This window comes from Amphiura filiformis, chromosome 15, assembly GCF_039555335.1.
Source record: "Amphiura filiformis chromosome 15, Afil_fr2py, whole genome shotgun sequence".
Taxonomy (NCBI): Eukaryota; Metazoa; Echinodermata; class Ophiuroidea; order Amphilepidida; family Amphiuridae; genus Amphiura; species Amphiura filiformis.
The window spans coordinates 60,584,758-60,600,958 of record NC_092642.1 but is presented as its reverse complement, the minus strand read 5'-3'; the positions used below and the strand labels follow the sequence as shown (position 1 = coordinate 60,600,958).

Genomic DNA, 16,201 nt, shown 5'->3' with positions numbered 1-16,201 from the left:
TTAAATTCTTGCACGTCATAACAAAAGCTGCCCTTGTGTCTAGGAATGTCAGCCTACAGTTTGATCAGCTTGTAATCGGCGGGCCTTATAACATCGCGGATTAATATCAATATATTTTACTTTGAGACTTGTCTTGTGAAATGTCGCCAGAAGCATCACAAACTATTACTGTATAAGTGGTAATTTTCGCGAGGGTTTTATTTTCGCGAATTTCGCGATTAGAGCTCCAACCGCGAAAATAACACCTCGCGAATGTATGCAATAATGTATTACAAGTATAGGGAAGGACTGGACAATCGCGAAAATAACATTAGCGAAAATGTGTCTCTCACTCCAAATCGCGAAAATAACTGTACGCGAAAATTACCACTTATACAGTAATTGAAATCGTATACTTTCTCTACTTCCTTTAACACGCAAAATATGGACCAGACAGGTCAACTATAACACATTTAATGTTGGTCTACTTTTTGGCGTTGTGGTAAAAACCTAACAATTATATTTAGCATGTTTTATGAAATATTTTGTATTAATTTTCTCATTAATTAGGTGAACTTGAATCACTGGATGGTTATCGCAACAAAGCGTGACTCAAGCAAAGCTCAGGAATTCCTGAACACAATGTCAAAGGTGTGCCCTCAAATGGGCATTAAATGCGAGATGCCCATGACATTTGAGTTGCAAGACGACAAAACCCAGAGCTACATAAGTCTAATCAGAGATCGGATCAATCCCCAGGTAGGTGTGAAGATAAAAATAACATGAAAATTATTTTTTGTCTTCTACTTTGAATAGGGTAGAATATTGTAAATGCTACATGTCATTGCAGGCTATCCTGTATAAATTTGGGCGGCGCTCAATGGACAGTATTCATAACAGCTTCCCATTTCACCCCTGCGTAGAGAGAGGCAAGTAAGGTAAAGCGCCTTGCCCAAGAGCACAACAGGATGGCACCGCCGGGCTCAAACTCTCAATCCACCGATTACAAGGCAGAGTCTGTACCGCTGCGCCAACATGTCCCAACAGTATTGATATATTTGGTTAGAGGAGTGGTCAAGCAATCATATATTTTCAGTGTTCCAATACATTGTTTCTTCGTAATTTATCATTACAGCTGCAACTAGTTATCGCCATCTTCCCGACATCTCGAGATGATCGCTACTCAGCCTTCAAGAAACTGTGCTGCGTGGAAGCCCCTGTACCATCTCAGGTATGTGTGACTACAAAAAGTTTAAAATTGTTCCAGAGGTTATTGGCCGTTAAAATGCCCATTTGAAGACGGGATTGATCTATTTTCAAATTCAAATAACATTTATTTTGTAGCCAAGCCTTACATTAGACAGGGGCCGGGCGATTTTTACCCAGTGGTTCCAACCTTTTGGAAAAATGCATAGACCAGGAGCCACTAAAAACAAGTGTTTGGCTCCTGGTATAAAAGCGTAAATTGACCAGTATAAACTATAATTGACTGGTTTTGTGCTCAGTTGGCTGGTCAACATACATGACAAACCACTATATTGCTTTAAAAAGAAAAAAGAATAGCAGTTTAATTCATCTTACAAGCAACTAAAATGCCCTTAAAGCCCTCAGCAAGTAAAGTATTAATACTAGTCCAGGTGCAATTTAAATTTACCTTGCCACTTTGACCTTCTTGAATCCCAGAATCCCAAAACACTTGTTCATTGAAGTTATTGCACTTTTTGAACGCAAGTTTCTTATCTGGTTCAGTTCATGAAAAGAGTGGATCACTGGGTTGCCAGTTTTATTCATTTGTATTAAAAATTAATATATGAATGTTTTTTCTTTGATTTTGTATGATTTAAGCTTGGTCTACCATGTAAAAGTTATAAAAAAAAAAAATTTGTTTTAAATTGGTTGGTTTAATTATGTTTACACTTATGTACATTATGTATAAATAATGCTGGAATGGATAAAACCTGTAAAACTAATTCATTTCTTCATTTCTTGAAATTGCTCCTTGGTTCGCAAAAATGGCTCCTGGTTCAGCAAAAATCCAAAGGACCAGGAGCCTGGTCTTGACATGCTTAATGTAAGGCTTGTTCATAGCGAGAGTCAAAACAATACAATATATTGGCGTGGCACACTGCATAATACAAATGCTGTTACTCGCCGAAATTGATCAGCGGTGTACCGGGCAAAACTTCCAAAGAGGCATAATTTCCCAGTTATCCCCCTGACCGGCTGCTAGAATAAGTTTACCGGTACAGATGTGCACAAAAATGTACAATTTTAATGCTAAAATAGGTCAAAATGGTGTTATATGATGGAACCCTGCACTTTAATGCACGGAGATGTATTTTCTTATTTTTTCCTGGCAAGTCCCGCGATCCCTTTTGAAAGAGGCTGTGACCTCCAAAAAGGGTCGTGACACACAGTTTGGGAACCGCTAATATAGCAAACAAAACAAGAAAGAACAAAACAAAACATAGCTTCAGTACCAAGTGATAACATTATAAACAGGACATAACAAACAGGAAGTCAAAGCTCACCGATACGATTGTTTAACAAGAAGAAAGCTTCTGATATTTCATATTATACCTTTACCGTATGTGAAAAGTTTATCGTTATGCTCTCGCATTGCCAAAGAACATGATTGTCTAACATCGAGATTAAGACAGGAATATTCATTGAGATGTGTAGACTAGCCATGGTGATAGCAAGATGTTTACTTACAGGCCTGTGAGATCTCCAATTTTTAGCGGAATTCTGATTTGTTCATTTTTCTGACAGATTTAAATTTCCGCTTTTTTTCTCTAACAATTATAATATCAAAAATCAAAATAGTGTCTGTTTACTTCTGATAGCAATATGTGTCGCAATAAAACGACTGAGAAATCACTCCGAAATGAGATTAACGATGCTTGAAAGGTCATGAAAAGCAGGACATAACATCATCGGAATATTCTTTGATTCCTCGTCTGTACTCGTTGTGTGTAATATGTTTGTTTTAGAGTTGCGCCCATCGGAATGATGTTAAATGGTGCCGTGGTCCTTGTGGGGAAATATGTGATTGTCCGTAAGCGATTTTCTATCCAAACCATCCATCGGAAGTTTGACATTTGATTTCATAAAAATCATATGGAATAATAGAAGATACATCATGATTACCATAAAAGGTAATTTTGTTGAGCGACGTTCACATTTATGCAATGAAATGCAAGCTTATAATCTTCAATTATTATCGGTGAAATATGCATGAATAGCATTGAATTTATAGTTCGGTAGGTAAAATTTTCCGATTTTTTTTAGAACCCCGCTCACAGGCCTGTACTTATAGCAGTTATCTTGCATTTTGTAGGTACTTCTTTTTATCGGGTCACTTGGTGATGGCAAGCACTTTTAAAAGCTACGGTCAAAATTTCTGCTAGAATACCATGGAAAGGACCATATCCCGCTACTTCCCTGGTCCTCTCCACTTCTTTCACCCTTACCATGTAATAATACCTCTCACTCTCGTTAATTCGCCAGGCCATCATTGCCAGGACGATTGGACAGCCTCAGAAGCTACGCAGCGTGACACAGAAGATTGCGTTGCAGATCAACTGCAAGTTGGGTGGAGATCTGTGGCATCTGGACATACCACTGGTGAGTTATAGATACATTGTTGCAAGCTTCCTGGCCCCGCCCGCAGACTTCTCATCCAAACACGACAAAATGCTTAGACCACCAAATCAGTTGAATGAAAGTATTTTAATATTACCGGTGACCAGCAGTGTCTTGGCTAGACACCCGTCTGACAGTCATTATTAGACAAGGAGTTTGCTGCAGGGACGGGCAAAATTAATGCCTTTGACAGATGCTATTATAATTGCAGGTGGCTATTGACCGTTTTAGTAGACCAGATTTGCAAAACAAGGCCATAGCAACACTTTTGATCCCCCCCCCCCCCCATGGGGTGTAGAAAGTCTGGAAAATGTTAAAAAGGTCAAATTAGGACAGGCAATTTTATTCAAATGACGGGCAACCTTAAATTTCTAATTAAGACCCTGGTGACAAGTTAGAAGTTATCTTGTAGGGATGCATTTGATTGGGAAATAGATTTTATTTTGTAAAATTTAAAAGATATTTTTACACATTTAATTTACAGAAAGGACTGATGACTGTAGGCATTGATGTGTTCCACGATCCTTCTAGATCAGGACGGTCTATCGGTGCTGTGATAGCCAGCATGAACAAGTAAGTCAACATTAAAAGTAGAATGTGTGCCTCTGTGTAGCCACTAGTTGCACTACTAGTCTTTACATGTCACATTCAGTGCAAATACGGACTCATGAGATAGAGGTATTGATATCTACCATGATCATTATTATTTGTAAATTCATACAACTAGTCCAATTAAATTCCACTTGCAGACGTTTCGTAAACTACCAGTTTACTTTTTCGATGCTATTGTTGCACTGACGATCTGTGTACAGCTGATGTTTTATGCAGCTTAGCAATGGAGTAGCCAGCTGATTTTCCTTCAGAAATCAGATCGTCAAATACGTGACTTAAGTTGTATTGCCCCTCGTCTTTGTTCATGGTGTTGCCCTGCTTCATAATGGTGATTGCTTCCTTGATCCATCTTTTGTATCTGTTACTCTCTTTGCCTACGGTCCTAGCCTCCTCCCTCATCGACTGGGAGGAGGCTAGGATCCCACAAGATAAAGGCCATTCTACCGGTGCTGTGATCAACAAATAAGTGTACATGAGGAGGCTGTGGCTCTTGTGTAGCAGTTGTGCTGCAATAATCATAGCAAATGGTTTTGCTAAATATGAAATAATTGTATGTCTGAAGATTTAGGTTTAGTGTAAGCTAATGACAAGGTTTCTAAAGGCCAGTGCATTGTCAGACAAACTGCATATAGTTTGTACTAGACTAGTAATATGCGTGTGCTCAGCAAAGGTATAGTCACTGAGGGATGGCTTCAGAACATGACCAACGGCACCCTGACAGAGCCAGCAGTTGGGTCTAATCAATCAGGGTGGCTAGGGTGCCAGCTGTTGGGTTTAGAAACCGTCCCTAAATCTATGCTGGCAATAATGTGAATGGGATCCGTTTGTGTTTTGTTTCAGAGTGATGACCAGATGGTACTCCAGGTGTTGCTTTCAGGATCCACATCAGGAGTTGATTGATGGCTTGAAGATGTGCCTCACAGCAGCTCTCAAGAAGTACCATGATGTAAGTCAAAATAACAAGTTTTTTTCCCTTGCAAAAGTTTTTTTTCTTCTTATAATAATATCTGTAATTATTTTGTTCAGAAAAGAATTCATTTACTTTTGTTAAATTTCCATTCTATTGATTTATCCAGATCTGAGCAGCATCTTCCTCACTTCCAGTTTTGATGATTTTTTTTATTTTATTTAAATCAACTTCTATACCCCATAATAAATTCAAAAGAGACCAGTTGAATGCTAGATATATACTCAATACTATAAGGTATTTACAAAAATTCAAACAGAATTTGCCAAATTATTCCATTATTCTGTGCTCAAACAACACTAGCCACTAACCTCAATAACGGGTGGAAAAACCACAGGCAGCCACAATAGTCAGGCACCTTCTCCTCATGCTGCTCCTCAGGCCATTTTGACTCTACTCCCATATTCTATAGGTAGTCGTTGACTACCGTGGCTCTGTGGGGCGAGCTGTGTCATCTTGGAGGATTGCGTTAGTTCCCAGATTGTGAAAATATGGGATTGCAGCATGCTGCACAGAATAATGGTCAATTTGGCAAATTCTGTTTGGGACCCCACTACATTCACAAGACATGTACTCAGCCGTGAAAAATGTTATTGTTTCAAATGGGGTGTCATTGTAAAGGGGAGTAATGTAGCTATCCATTGATATGCAACACAATATGAATGTCACCAATAATTTGAGATACAGATGCTTGAAAAACTTTCCAAACTTTTGTTGAGGAGTTTATTATCAAATTAGTTTTCAAGACTTGCATCGGATCTTGATGACAAAGTAATTTATTTTTTTGTCAGGTGAACCATGAACTCCCAGGTAAGATCATCATCTTCCGTGATGGCGTAGGCGACGGTCAGCTAGCAGTGGTGGCAGAATATGAGCAGGCTCAGTTCACCAGCTGCTTCGCTCAGTTTGGGGCCGACTACATGCCCAAGCTCTCCATTGTTGTTGTGCAGAAGAGGATCAATACAAGGATCTTTGGAGTCTTGGTAAGTCGAAAAGTCATGTTTATTTATTAAACTTGTTGTGATGAAGCCATGATTATTAAACTGTACTATTGAAAACTTACAATCCATCTCGCAGGAAGTACAAAACTCTCCGTCACTATGGAACACACGCAAACTGCAATACCCTAACCTAACGTTAACCTTACGCCACCTCGAACGCCGTGTAATCCCTATGGCGTTACTTTTCGTCGGCTTCATTCCATAGTGGCGTATAGGTCCGATACGTCACTATGACATGTAATGTTTTTCATTTTTGCCGATGTTTCTTAATTAGAAAATGTGTATAAAAAGTGGCGTATGGTCGATACGCCAGTATGGAAAACACAAAATTTCACTTTGTAACTATATGCCACATTTAATTAATTAATTACTAATTAATTATATAGCTAATTTTGGCTGATGAGACTTAAAAAATGAAAGGGAACATCATTAAAACAAATGTGCCAATTGGCCGGCTACATTCCATAGTGGCGTATAGTAATTTTAGTCTTTTTAAAAAAATTTGGATCATTTTTTTTTTTTGCCGAATGGAGAGCCGCATCATGATTTTTGTGTTGTGGAAAGTCCTTGAATTTTAAAGGCTTCAAGGTGCGGGAACCCTGACTTGACAGTATTCTGAATTTGCTTCGGAGATTTTTACCATGTGTTCTGATTATTTTAACAGCAAGGGAGCCGGATGGACAATCCCCCACCGGGTGTGGTGGTAGACCACACCATCACACGCAGAGATTGGTATGACTTCTTCCTGGTCAGTCAACACGTCAGACAGGGCACAGTCAGTCCGACTCATTACGTCAGTAGTCACGATACAAGCACCTTGAAGCCTGATCACATGCAGAGGTGAGGAAATATTGTAACTTGGTGGGAAATTAGCAGTGTCTCACTTCTGTGTCTTTTCCTGATTGCAGAAATATACAGCATCTTTCTGTTATGTTCTTTGTGGTTTTTTTTTAAAAATATTTAAAGGAGCATATGTGACCGTCCACGACGAATGAGCCGTAAATTCCTCCCCCGGTCAATTTTGTTTTATTTCGTGTTTAAAAAATACACATAAACTTAAACATGGTATATCATTTGACTTCAAACGATATCCAGAAGCGGGGTTATGGTTTGTTAAACTTTGCTCCTTCAACAAAATTATAGCTTTTTACGTTTTTACATGTGTCTCTTTTTCCACATTGTTGGCAATAAATATCAAACAGTCATAATTGGCGGTCATTTCAAATCATCCCCAAGTCAAAGAGGTTTAAGAAAGTTCTCTCATTGTTAATTGTTGGTTATGCATACCTGTACAAAATACAATGCCTGGTAACCCACCACTTGAACAGGATTTAGCAATATAAGCAAACAAAGACCAGAGCTTTTAAAAGTTCTATAGCCATCTAAGGTAGAAGCTTATTATCCACTTCAACAATAGGATTATTGATTAGTTTTGACTATCGAAATGAGACGGATGTCGGGCCAGCTTAAGTTACCGATGAATATGACCTTCGTATTACATTTTACAATCGTAACTCGGAATACAATTTAGGAATTTACGGCTCATTTGTGCTGCCGGGTCACATATAAAAATAACAGATGTGGAAATAGGAGTATAAACTGACCAGTAGATACCAGTTGTAGTCCTACTGTATATGGCATATTGGATGGCCTAAGGGAAAGTTGGCCCATATTTGCAAGACTATCCTTGCCTTCAAGGTGAAACAAACCTACTCATGTTACCCTCTAGCCATGGGCTGGCCTGGTGTCAGATCTTACCCAGGGAAAGATGACATTCCAATATGCGCCTTTAAGAGAAGGATAATTTTGGCAGCAGTATGTGATCAGTTTTAGCCCTGAATGGTAGAAAGATCTCCCTTTTCTTCAAACTTAAAATGTAGGTTGAATTAAAGTTTTCACTTCAACACTGCACTATTTTTCGCTTACCTGGAACGTTTTCAGCAGATGGTGATGCTGTGATGATATCTTGTCTACAATCTCTCACTGATGACGTCATATGATATCCACTCGTAAATTAAAATGTAGGGTTGGATGATCAGACAGTTGGGTGTGAGAGAACGAGCCTGTCTCTCTCTACTTGGGTCAGACCACTCAGATCTGGTAGATATTTACAAAACAAAGTGAATATTTACAAAACAATTTGTACAGCATTTACTCAAGTGGATAATGTAGGTGCACATCTATACAAAGTTGAAACCCATACACCCCTTATTGAAGACATGTCCTTAATATTCCACACAGTGGAGTGTGAATTCCTGGATGGATGAAATCTTCACCTCCCTGTGTGGGAGATTAAGGTCATGTCTCCCATAGGGGATGTATGGATTTCTACTGGAATTACCCAATAAACCAGGCCAAGTTTGAGTGTTTGACAAGTATGATATTTTTGTGTCAATAAAAAGGAGCAGGTCCTGAGCTTGTAAATCCTATGGGCTATGCACACAGCCATTATCCCCTATAGTCTGTCCCATCTCAATTTGAGAATTATGCCATGTTGGATTTCGCAGTGGCAGATTCTTATTGAGCATGCTAACCTAATGTCGTGTTGGCGATATAACTGTATGCTGGAGATTTAAGTATGTTAACGCACTGATTCGAATCTGCCACTGCAAAATCCAAAATCAATGGTGTTACTCTCGAAGACACACTATAGCCTATATAACATCACCATGGTCATTTGGTTAAGTTTAATTCTGTGTTAAACAAGTTTCTTTCCATTATTGTTTTCTTTACAGACTTGCCTACAAGTTGACCCACATGTACTACAACTGGCCCGGTACTGTGCGTGTTCCAGCTCCATGTCAGTACGCTCACAAGCTAGCTTACTTGGTAGGTCAGTCGCTGCACAAGGAACCATCGTTGGAGCTGTCCGACAGGCTGTTCTACTTGTAAAGAAAGTGTACATGGATATTTATGGTGCTATATGCTGCAAAACAAGTGCTTTAGGGTGAAAATGGAGAAAAAAGAGCGTCAAATCAGGAAAAAGATGACTCTTAGGAAGGAACAGACAAAAAAGCCTTGGAAAATGAGAAAAGTGACTCATGTAAAGAACAAAAAAGCATCAGATGTGACATCTCCCATACAGAGAATGGGAAAGAGAGGCAACAGACCTCCATTTTAACATTCCAGGCTGAACAAATGAGTATGTGAAGCATTTGTGAAATGAACAACATGATGGGAGCGTTCGTTATCAGTTCCGTTTCCTGCTATCGCGCAGTCGAGGTGTATTATATTTTAGATGCGTGCGGAGCAGATTGACTAAAGTGGCCTTTATTGCACAATGTTGTTGTTTCTATTTTCTTTTCGTTTTATTGAAAATATTTAGATCTTTCTTTCTTATTATTATATTATAATTCATTGGTTTTATTTGGTTGTTCGTTCTAATGCTGTATTTTATTCTTTGATGTAATACTAATAGAGGGAGCGGAGTCTTTTGTTTTGTACAGACTGGCCCAAATATGGTAGAACGATTTATCTTATATTTGCATCGGTAACATGTTACTTCTTTTTTAACAAAAGACAGTAACATTTCATTTAGGTTCTTTGTACATTTACAGCTTTTGGTGGTCTCCCAATTTCAGTAAGCTTTTGTCGCAAAATATGGTAATTAAGTACCTAATTTGCATAATTTATGCATATCAAGCTTTATAAACCTTGTGCACAGATTATCTGGAGATCGGTGGGGAGTAGCACAGCCAGAGATTCTTGATCTGATTCGTTTTTCACCGCAAAATATGCGTAATCGTAAGATCATTTAGGGTCATCCGGGGTAAAATCATCATATATTGTTGCAGGTGCATGAAATTTGGTGGGAATGACCACCGTAGCGAGACAAATATGTCAAGGTCATTCGGGGTCATCCGAGGTCAAATCACCATATATTGTTGCAGGTGCATGAAATTTCTTGGGAATGACCACCGTAGCGAGACAAAAAGGTCGTTCTGGGTCAACCGAGGTCAAATCGCCATAGACTGCTGCAGGTTCATGAAATTTGGTGGGAACGACCACCCTACCAAGACAAAAATGTGAAGGTCATTTTGAGGTAATTCGGGGTCATATCGCCATAGACTGCTGCAGGTTCATGAAATTTGGTGAAATTGCACCGGTTGAAATAATGCCCATCAAGGTGGAGGCATTGCGGCCGCAGCTTTGCGTCGAGAACCGCAAAATTCTAGTTTCACAAGAGTCAAATAGGAAAGTTACCTTCAACCATGACAAAAAGAAGTAAATGGTTAGTGATGTAAATATAAGATACAGCCTGTTACCACATTAGGGGTGAAGCCTTCCCTATGAACCCCACCTATATATCTACCTCCAGTCAGCGGCACTAGCTATTGAAGTTCAGCGTGTGCTGTGTTGGCTTGGCGTTGTTTTTTCGCCCCAAGTAACGCTAAGCTTGCTTAATTCGAGTGGTGTCCTCGAACTGTGATGGCTTTCCACAACTTCCCGTCCTCCATTGCTGTCTTGAAGTCTGCTGCCTCCAGTCCAGTGTCATCTTCCAGAATGTCATTGTAGGTCAGAGAAGGTCTTCCAGGTTTCCGCCTCACATGCTTGGGTATCCAATGAACCATTTTTGATGTGGGCTCCTCACTTCTGGAACAGTGGCCAGCAAACCGGGTTCTTCTTTCCCTGATCTTGTGGCTTATTTTGGGAAGATCTCCCTATAGGTCTGTATTTCAAGCATTTACGCTAAGCTAACATATATAGAACACGCTGAACTTCAAAGCTAGTGCTGTTGTAAGCTATAGGTGGAGTCTTTTTGAAAGGCAGAGCAATTGTTTGCATGATGACGCCTTGAAAAGTGTATTTGTGTTTGTCAAATGAACAAGCAGTTTTTGATGTTAGATTTGAGACTTCCATAGGCTGAGTGAATCAAAAAAGAAGATGGCATTCGTTTCCTGATTCAGGACTGATTCACGAGGCTCGATTTACCTGTGTAGTTTTATGTTGTGACACGATCTGGTCCATGGGGGCCAAAGGCGGCAAATTTGAAACTGAGATAAAGGTAAAAATGCAGAGTAAAAAACAGTAAACTTTAGAACCAAGTATGCTAGACCTTTGGTGTTTTTAGTAAATGATAGCCTATTGTATGTGTAATGTAATAATTACAGTAACTCAATTTTCAAAAATGCCTCCTTTGTCCCCCATGGACCAGATCGTGTCACATATATAGATGGGCCTACTTTTTTTGTTTGAATGATGAACCGAGTAACTAATCATGTTGGAATTCAATGTATAAATTGAATTCACTATTTGCCAAAGATAAAAGCAACAATGTTTTGTTAGAAATTTATATTTTCTTTTTTTCATTAATGTGTATAGTGTTTTTCAATTATTATTTTTCCTTTTATTTCTTTCAAATATTTTCTTTTTATCATCATTGTTTTGAGAAGTATTGAAATGTTATGTTTATTAAAATTGTATTATAACACATTTCTTAATCCCTGTTAGTCCAAACTCATTTTTAACATGTTTAATGCCAAAAGAAGAAAAAAAGCAGCGACAACCAAGAACACCTTTGATAGTCATGTATTAGGGTATTCTACTTGAAATCTGTAATACCCTGTGGAAGATTTAAGACAGGTCTTCCACAGAGGGAGTAAGTTTTTCAAATAGAATGGTTAATTATTTTGAAATTCATACTCTCCTGTATGTGGCTGTACCTATATTTTTCACACATGAATTTCATATGGAAGTTATCCAATTATTGTCCATTCTATTTGAAACCCATACTCCCTCTGCAGAAGACCTTAGCTAAATCTTTCACAGGGGAGTGTTTATTACAGATGGAAGAGCCCATTGCAGCATATGTATTCTTTCATTCCTTAACAAGTATTTTGATTTTAGGCAAAAAATATCTGTTTATTTTGGAAAGCACAGAGTAATCCTATGTGATGCAATTTTTTTCATCAGTACTTTCTGTATAAATTAATCGGATGTATTGTTTGATGAAAGCAATATCATAAACGAAGCACAGTATTGTAATGGGAGTATAAATCCTTGTTTTGATTTGGAAACTTGCCCAATGTGACAAAAGTGATGTATCACATTTTCTTTTTTTTAAACTAGTTTATTTGCTAATATACTAGGTAAGCCAAGTTGGTAAGAAATCAATCTCGTCATTATTATGTACCACAGTTCCTGGAGGAGGGGTTCTTGTGTAAACATGTAAGATTGATGTAAGTCTAGGTGTTAGCCAGACCCGTCCATCCGTTTTTTGAATGAGCAGTCTCAAGTAGACGGGATGGGCAATCTCAACCCATCTTATGGCCGGGCATTTTTGACCCCAAAAATGGGTAAAAACATGTCCATTAAAAAATGCTTATGAGATTTATAGTACAATATTTAAAAATTCAAAGAACAGACCTTCCAGAATAGGTAAACGTTACTCTGAGTTTCATGCCTAAAAGGCAATCGTCAGACGACACGATGAAATGATTTGGGTGGATTACCATCTCTTAGGAATGGTGTCAACACAGCCAAAGTCTATCCCAGAGTCAGTCTGTCTATCGGAGATTGTCAGCAAGTGCTCAACTGCAAAAACAGGAGCGTAATAACAACATTTTACTCATAGTTTGACTATCTTTTGAATAAAGTGCTCAATCCCAAAAGGGAGAGCGTATAATATTTGAAAAGTTGTGAAATTTTTGTAAAATCAACTACAGCCTCTAAAAGTGCCCATTTCTGTTGCATTATTGCAGTTGGAGTGTAGTATAACTTGTACAAGAGTCACCATTTTATTGCAAAATATGGGTGATTGTAATGTGCCATGTGGTGGGGAACTTACTGGAACCCAAACTGAAAATCCCAGGCCGGGTCTGCTGTGGACGGACAGTTATTGGGTCCTGGCTAACACCTGTTGCAAGTCTTTATTCTAGATTGCTAGGTTACTATCATTAATATGATGAGACAAGTTTTATACTCTGGAAAAAAAATGAAGACAATCATTGTTTTAATTGATGGTTGTGGAAATGTATGCACATTTTGTTGTTTATATTATAATCATCAAGGGATGGTAGGCATATTTCTCTTTCTCAGCCAGCTGAAATTTAAGTTGTATTCAGTGATTCTTGAACAAAACCTGATTTGTAAAGATAACTTTAAGGGGGTACTACACCCCTGCCCAATTGTGTGCCTATTTTTGCATTTTTCTCAAAAATTATAGCGCATTAGGGACAAGTAAGATATGTATATTATAGGGGCAAGGACTACAACTACTGCACTGGAAATTTTATTTCAGCACAGACAACAGTAGTGGAGTTACAGTCAAAAATGAGGGAAAACCAATATTTGATCAATAAATCAATAACTACTTGCTTTGAGTTGCTGAATTTTCAGTACAGCAGTTGTAGTCCTTGCCCCTATAATATACATATCTTACTTGTCACCAATGTGCTATAATTTGTGAGAAAAATGCAAAAATAGGCACAAAATTGGCCAGGGGTGTAGTACCCCCTTAAACTGTTGAGTTCTTAATTGCATAAACCTTTTAAACATCAAAACAGAAATTTCATGAAAGCTGAAAAGTTTCAGATTTGGTTTAATGACAAAAGTCATCCAAGGTCAAATCGCCATAGATTGTCGCAGGTTCATGAAATTTGGTGGGATCGACCATCCTAGCAAGACAAAAAAATTCAAGGTCATTTTGGGGTCGTCCTGGGTCAAATCGCCATAGATTATCGCAGGTTCATGACATTTTATGGGAACGACGGTCGAAACAGGACAAAAATGTCAAGGTCATTTTGGGGTAATTCTGGGTCAAATCGCCATAGCGAGGCAAATAATTGTCATTTTGGGGAAGTGATATTGCACAGGTTAAAATGATGCACGTCAAGGTGGAAGAATTGTGGCCGATGTTACGTCGAGAACCGCGCAAGTCGAGAACCGCGAAATTCTAGTGTCACTTACATTCCTGTTGTACATGTGCATTGACATTAGGCAGTGTCTGGTGTGTATTGGGTCAAAGGTCACCAAAACAGCACAGCAGTGTTTGTGGTCTGTAACCACAGTACTCAATATCTTATTTCGTTTGCTTTTGATTTAAGGACAGTTTAACATGGTAAGTTATTAGCCAAGTACTCAAATCTGAATTTTGTTGATTTGTAGGATAATCATGTTATTAGGGGATCACTGAATACGACTTTCATTTTGTTTAAAAATGTAGATATAAAATGCTACCTCAGGGACCAAATGCCTGTTTTGTTTTGTTTTTGGGGTGGGGGTATATTAAGTTTGTAAAAGTTTTGTCCTGGGAAAAGAAAGAGACATTTGCTGGAAAGTATTATAGCCTTGTAAATTTTAAAGTGTTTTTCAAAGTGTATGATTACTGTCAGATGAACAAATCCATCACAAACTTCTTATCCATGAATGAACAGACCCATCACAAATTTGTTAATTATTTGGTGCGTATTGCATGTGCGTACACATGATGCCTACAACATGCTACACACACGTCACTGGTGAGGGCAATGACACTCTCAAAGTGTGTATTTGTCAGTTGTTTCCCACCTTTTTATATTCTTCGCAATGTTTGTTTGCCACTAAAGGTTTCGTTTGTTTGTCACTTGCGAGGTCTTGAGTGCCTAAGTAGGACTCAGTGCAACTTGCCTCATCGAGTATGTATTGCACTAGCAATTACAGATTAATAAACGTGTATTGTTGGGAGTGAAATTGTACAAAATAATGCAAGCATATGATTCACATTCATTAACCTATTTCATACACAAGAATAAAATCCTGTGATTTTTGCTATTTTTATTTCAAAATTGTCACTAAAAATGTTGGAAAATGCGAGCAAATATAAATGCATTAACCCACAAGAAAAATGAATGTGTGCGAAAGTAATACACATAGTGCCCGGAGTGCGAAGCTGTGCATTATACAAAATCAGTGCATTCCTGGCATATTTCTAACGTTTGTTTTGATTCGGTTCTCGCTATCTAAGAGTGTATGAATGTAGGTCAGACATAAGGCTATACGTTTCATTGGTCTGTGGCTGCAGATGCCTAAATGTCAATGTCACCAAAAATGGAGATGTTGCACTGAGTCCTCGAAGTGCGAGTAGAAGTTCACACAAGGCTCATTTGGGTCAAATATGGTAATATTTTTCTTTCATTTGCGTCTTGTTTTGAGGGATCCGCACTTGCATTTTGGAGTCAAATTTATCTTTTGAAAAACACTTTTTTACAGTATAAATATAACTGTTTACTCTTTTCTAAGGGCAAAATATCCACCCTGATATAAAGTAATGAACATTTTAGATGTAGCATACACTGTGTCACCATTTTGTAAGTAATATGCACATTTTATACGCAAGATATATCTAGAGTTAGTTTTCCAAAGAGGGCTATATCAGTTAAAATCCATACATATCCTATGGAAGACATGGCCCTAATCTCCCACACAGGGGGTGTAGATTTCAAATTGTTCAGGTAACCCCATTTGTAGTTCACACTCATTGTGTGGAAGATCATGTCTTCCATAGGGGGTGTATGGATTTCAACTGGAATAGCCCAAAGATCTTAAAGGGTTTCTCGTCTGACAACAAAATATATTCATTTCCAAACATTTTCAAGTAAAGATGATTGCATTGCATAAATGGAGAACAAAAAATCCATTATTTTTTTATACAGAAATGGTACTAAATGTTTGAAATTTGTTCATTTTCAGGACAAATATTTTTGATAATTTGGTTATATTATTTGTTGTGGAAGTTATTAAACTAAGATTGAATCGAATAGAATATATTCAATTTGAGAAACCATTTGGGGAACTTTGTAATTTTTGTACAAATTTCACATTTGTTTTTGTTGTTGTGGGTTTTTAACCGTCCATTTGTTTAGGAATTTTGTAGAACCATGTATTTTTCTACTTTCTATACACTTATTGTTTGTAAATAGATATGTAATATTTAAGGTATTGGTAGGAAGTTAGTGTACTGTAGAAGTAGCTCCTTTATTATTCAAGAGATGTAACATTTCCGAAATTTGGGTCCATA

General features: G+C 38.0%; 1 protein-coding gene across 1 annotated transcript in view; it reads left to right on the top strand.

Annotated features, from left to right (window-relative positions):
• Positions 1-11,637, top strand: part of LOC140171905 (piwi-like protein 1) — a 36,550-nt gene extending 24,913 nt beyond the window's left edge. The window contains exons 14-21 of the mRNA XM_072195248.1: positions 550-738; positions 1,115-1,210; positions 3,490-3,606; positions 4,109-4,197; positions 5,077-5,182; positions 5,995-6,186; positions 6,869-7,044; positions 8,940-11,637. Of these exons, the coding sequence (XP_072051349.1) occupies positions 550-738; positions 1,115-1,210; positions 3,490-3,606; positions 4,109-4,197; positions 5,077-5,182; positions 5,995-6,186; positions 6,869-7,044; positions 8,940-9,096 (1,122 nt within the window). The 3' untranslated portion in view covers positions 9,097-11,637. The remainder of the gene's footprint in view (positions 1-549; positions 739-1,114; positions 1,211-3,489; positions 3,607-4,108; positions 4,198-5,076; positions 5,183-5,994; positions 6,187-6,868; positions 7,045-8,939) is intronic.
• Positions 11,638-16,201: the final 4,564 nt, after the last annotated feature.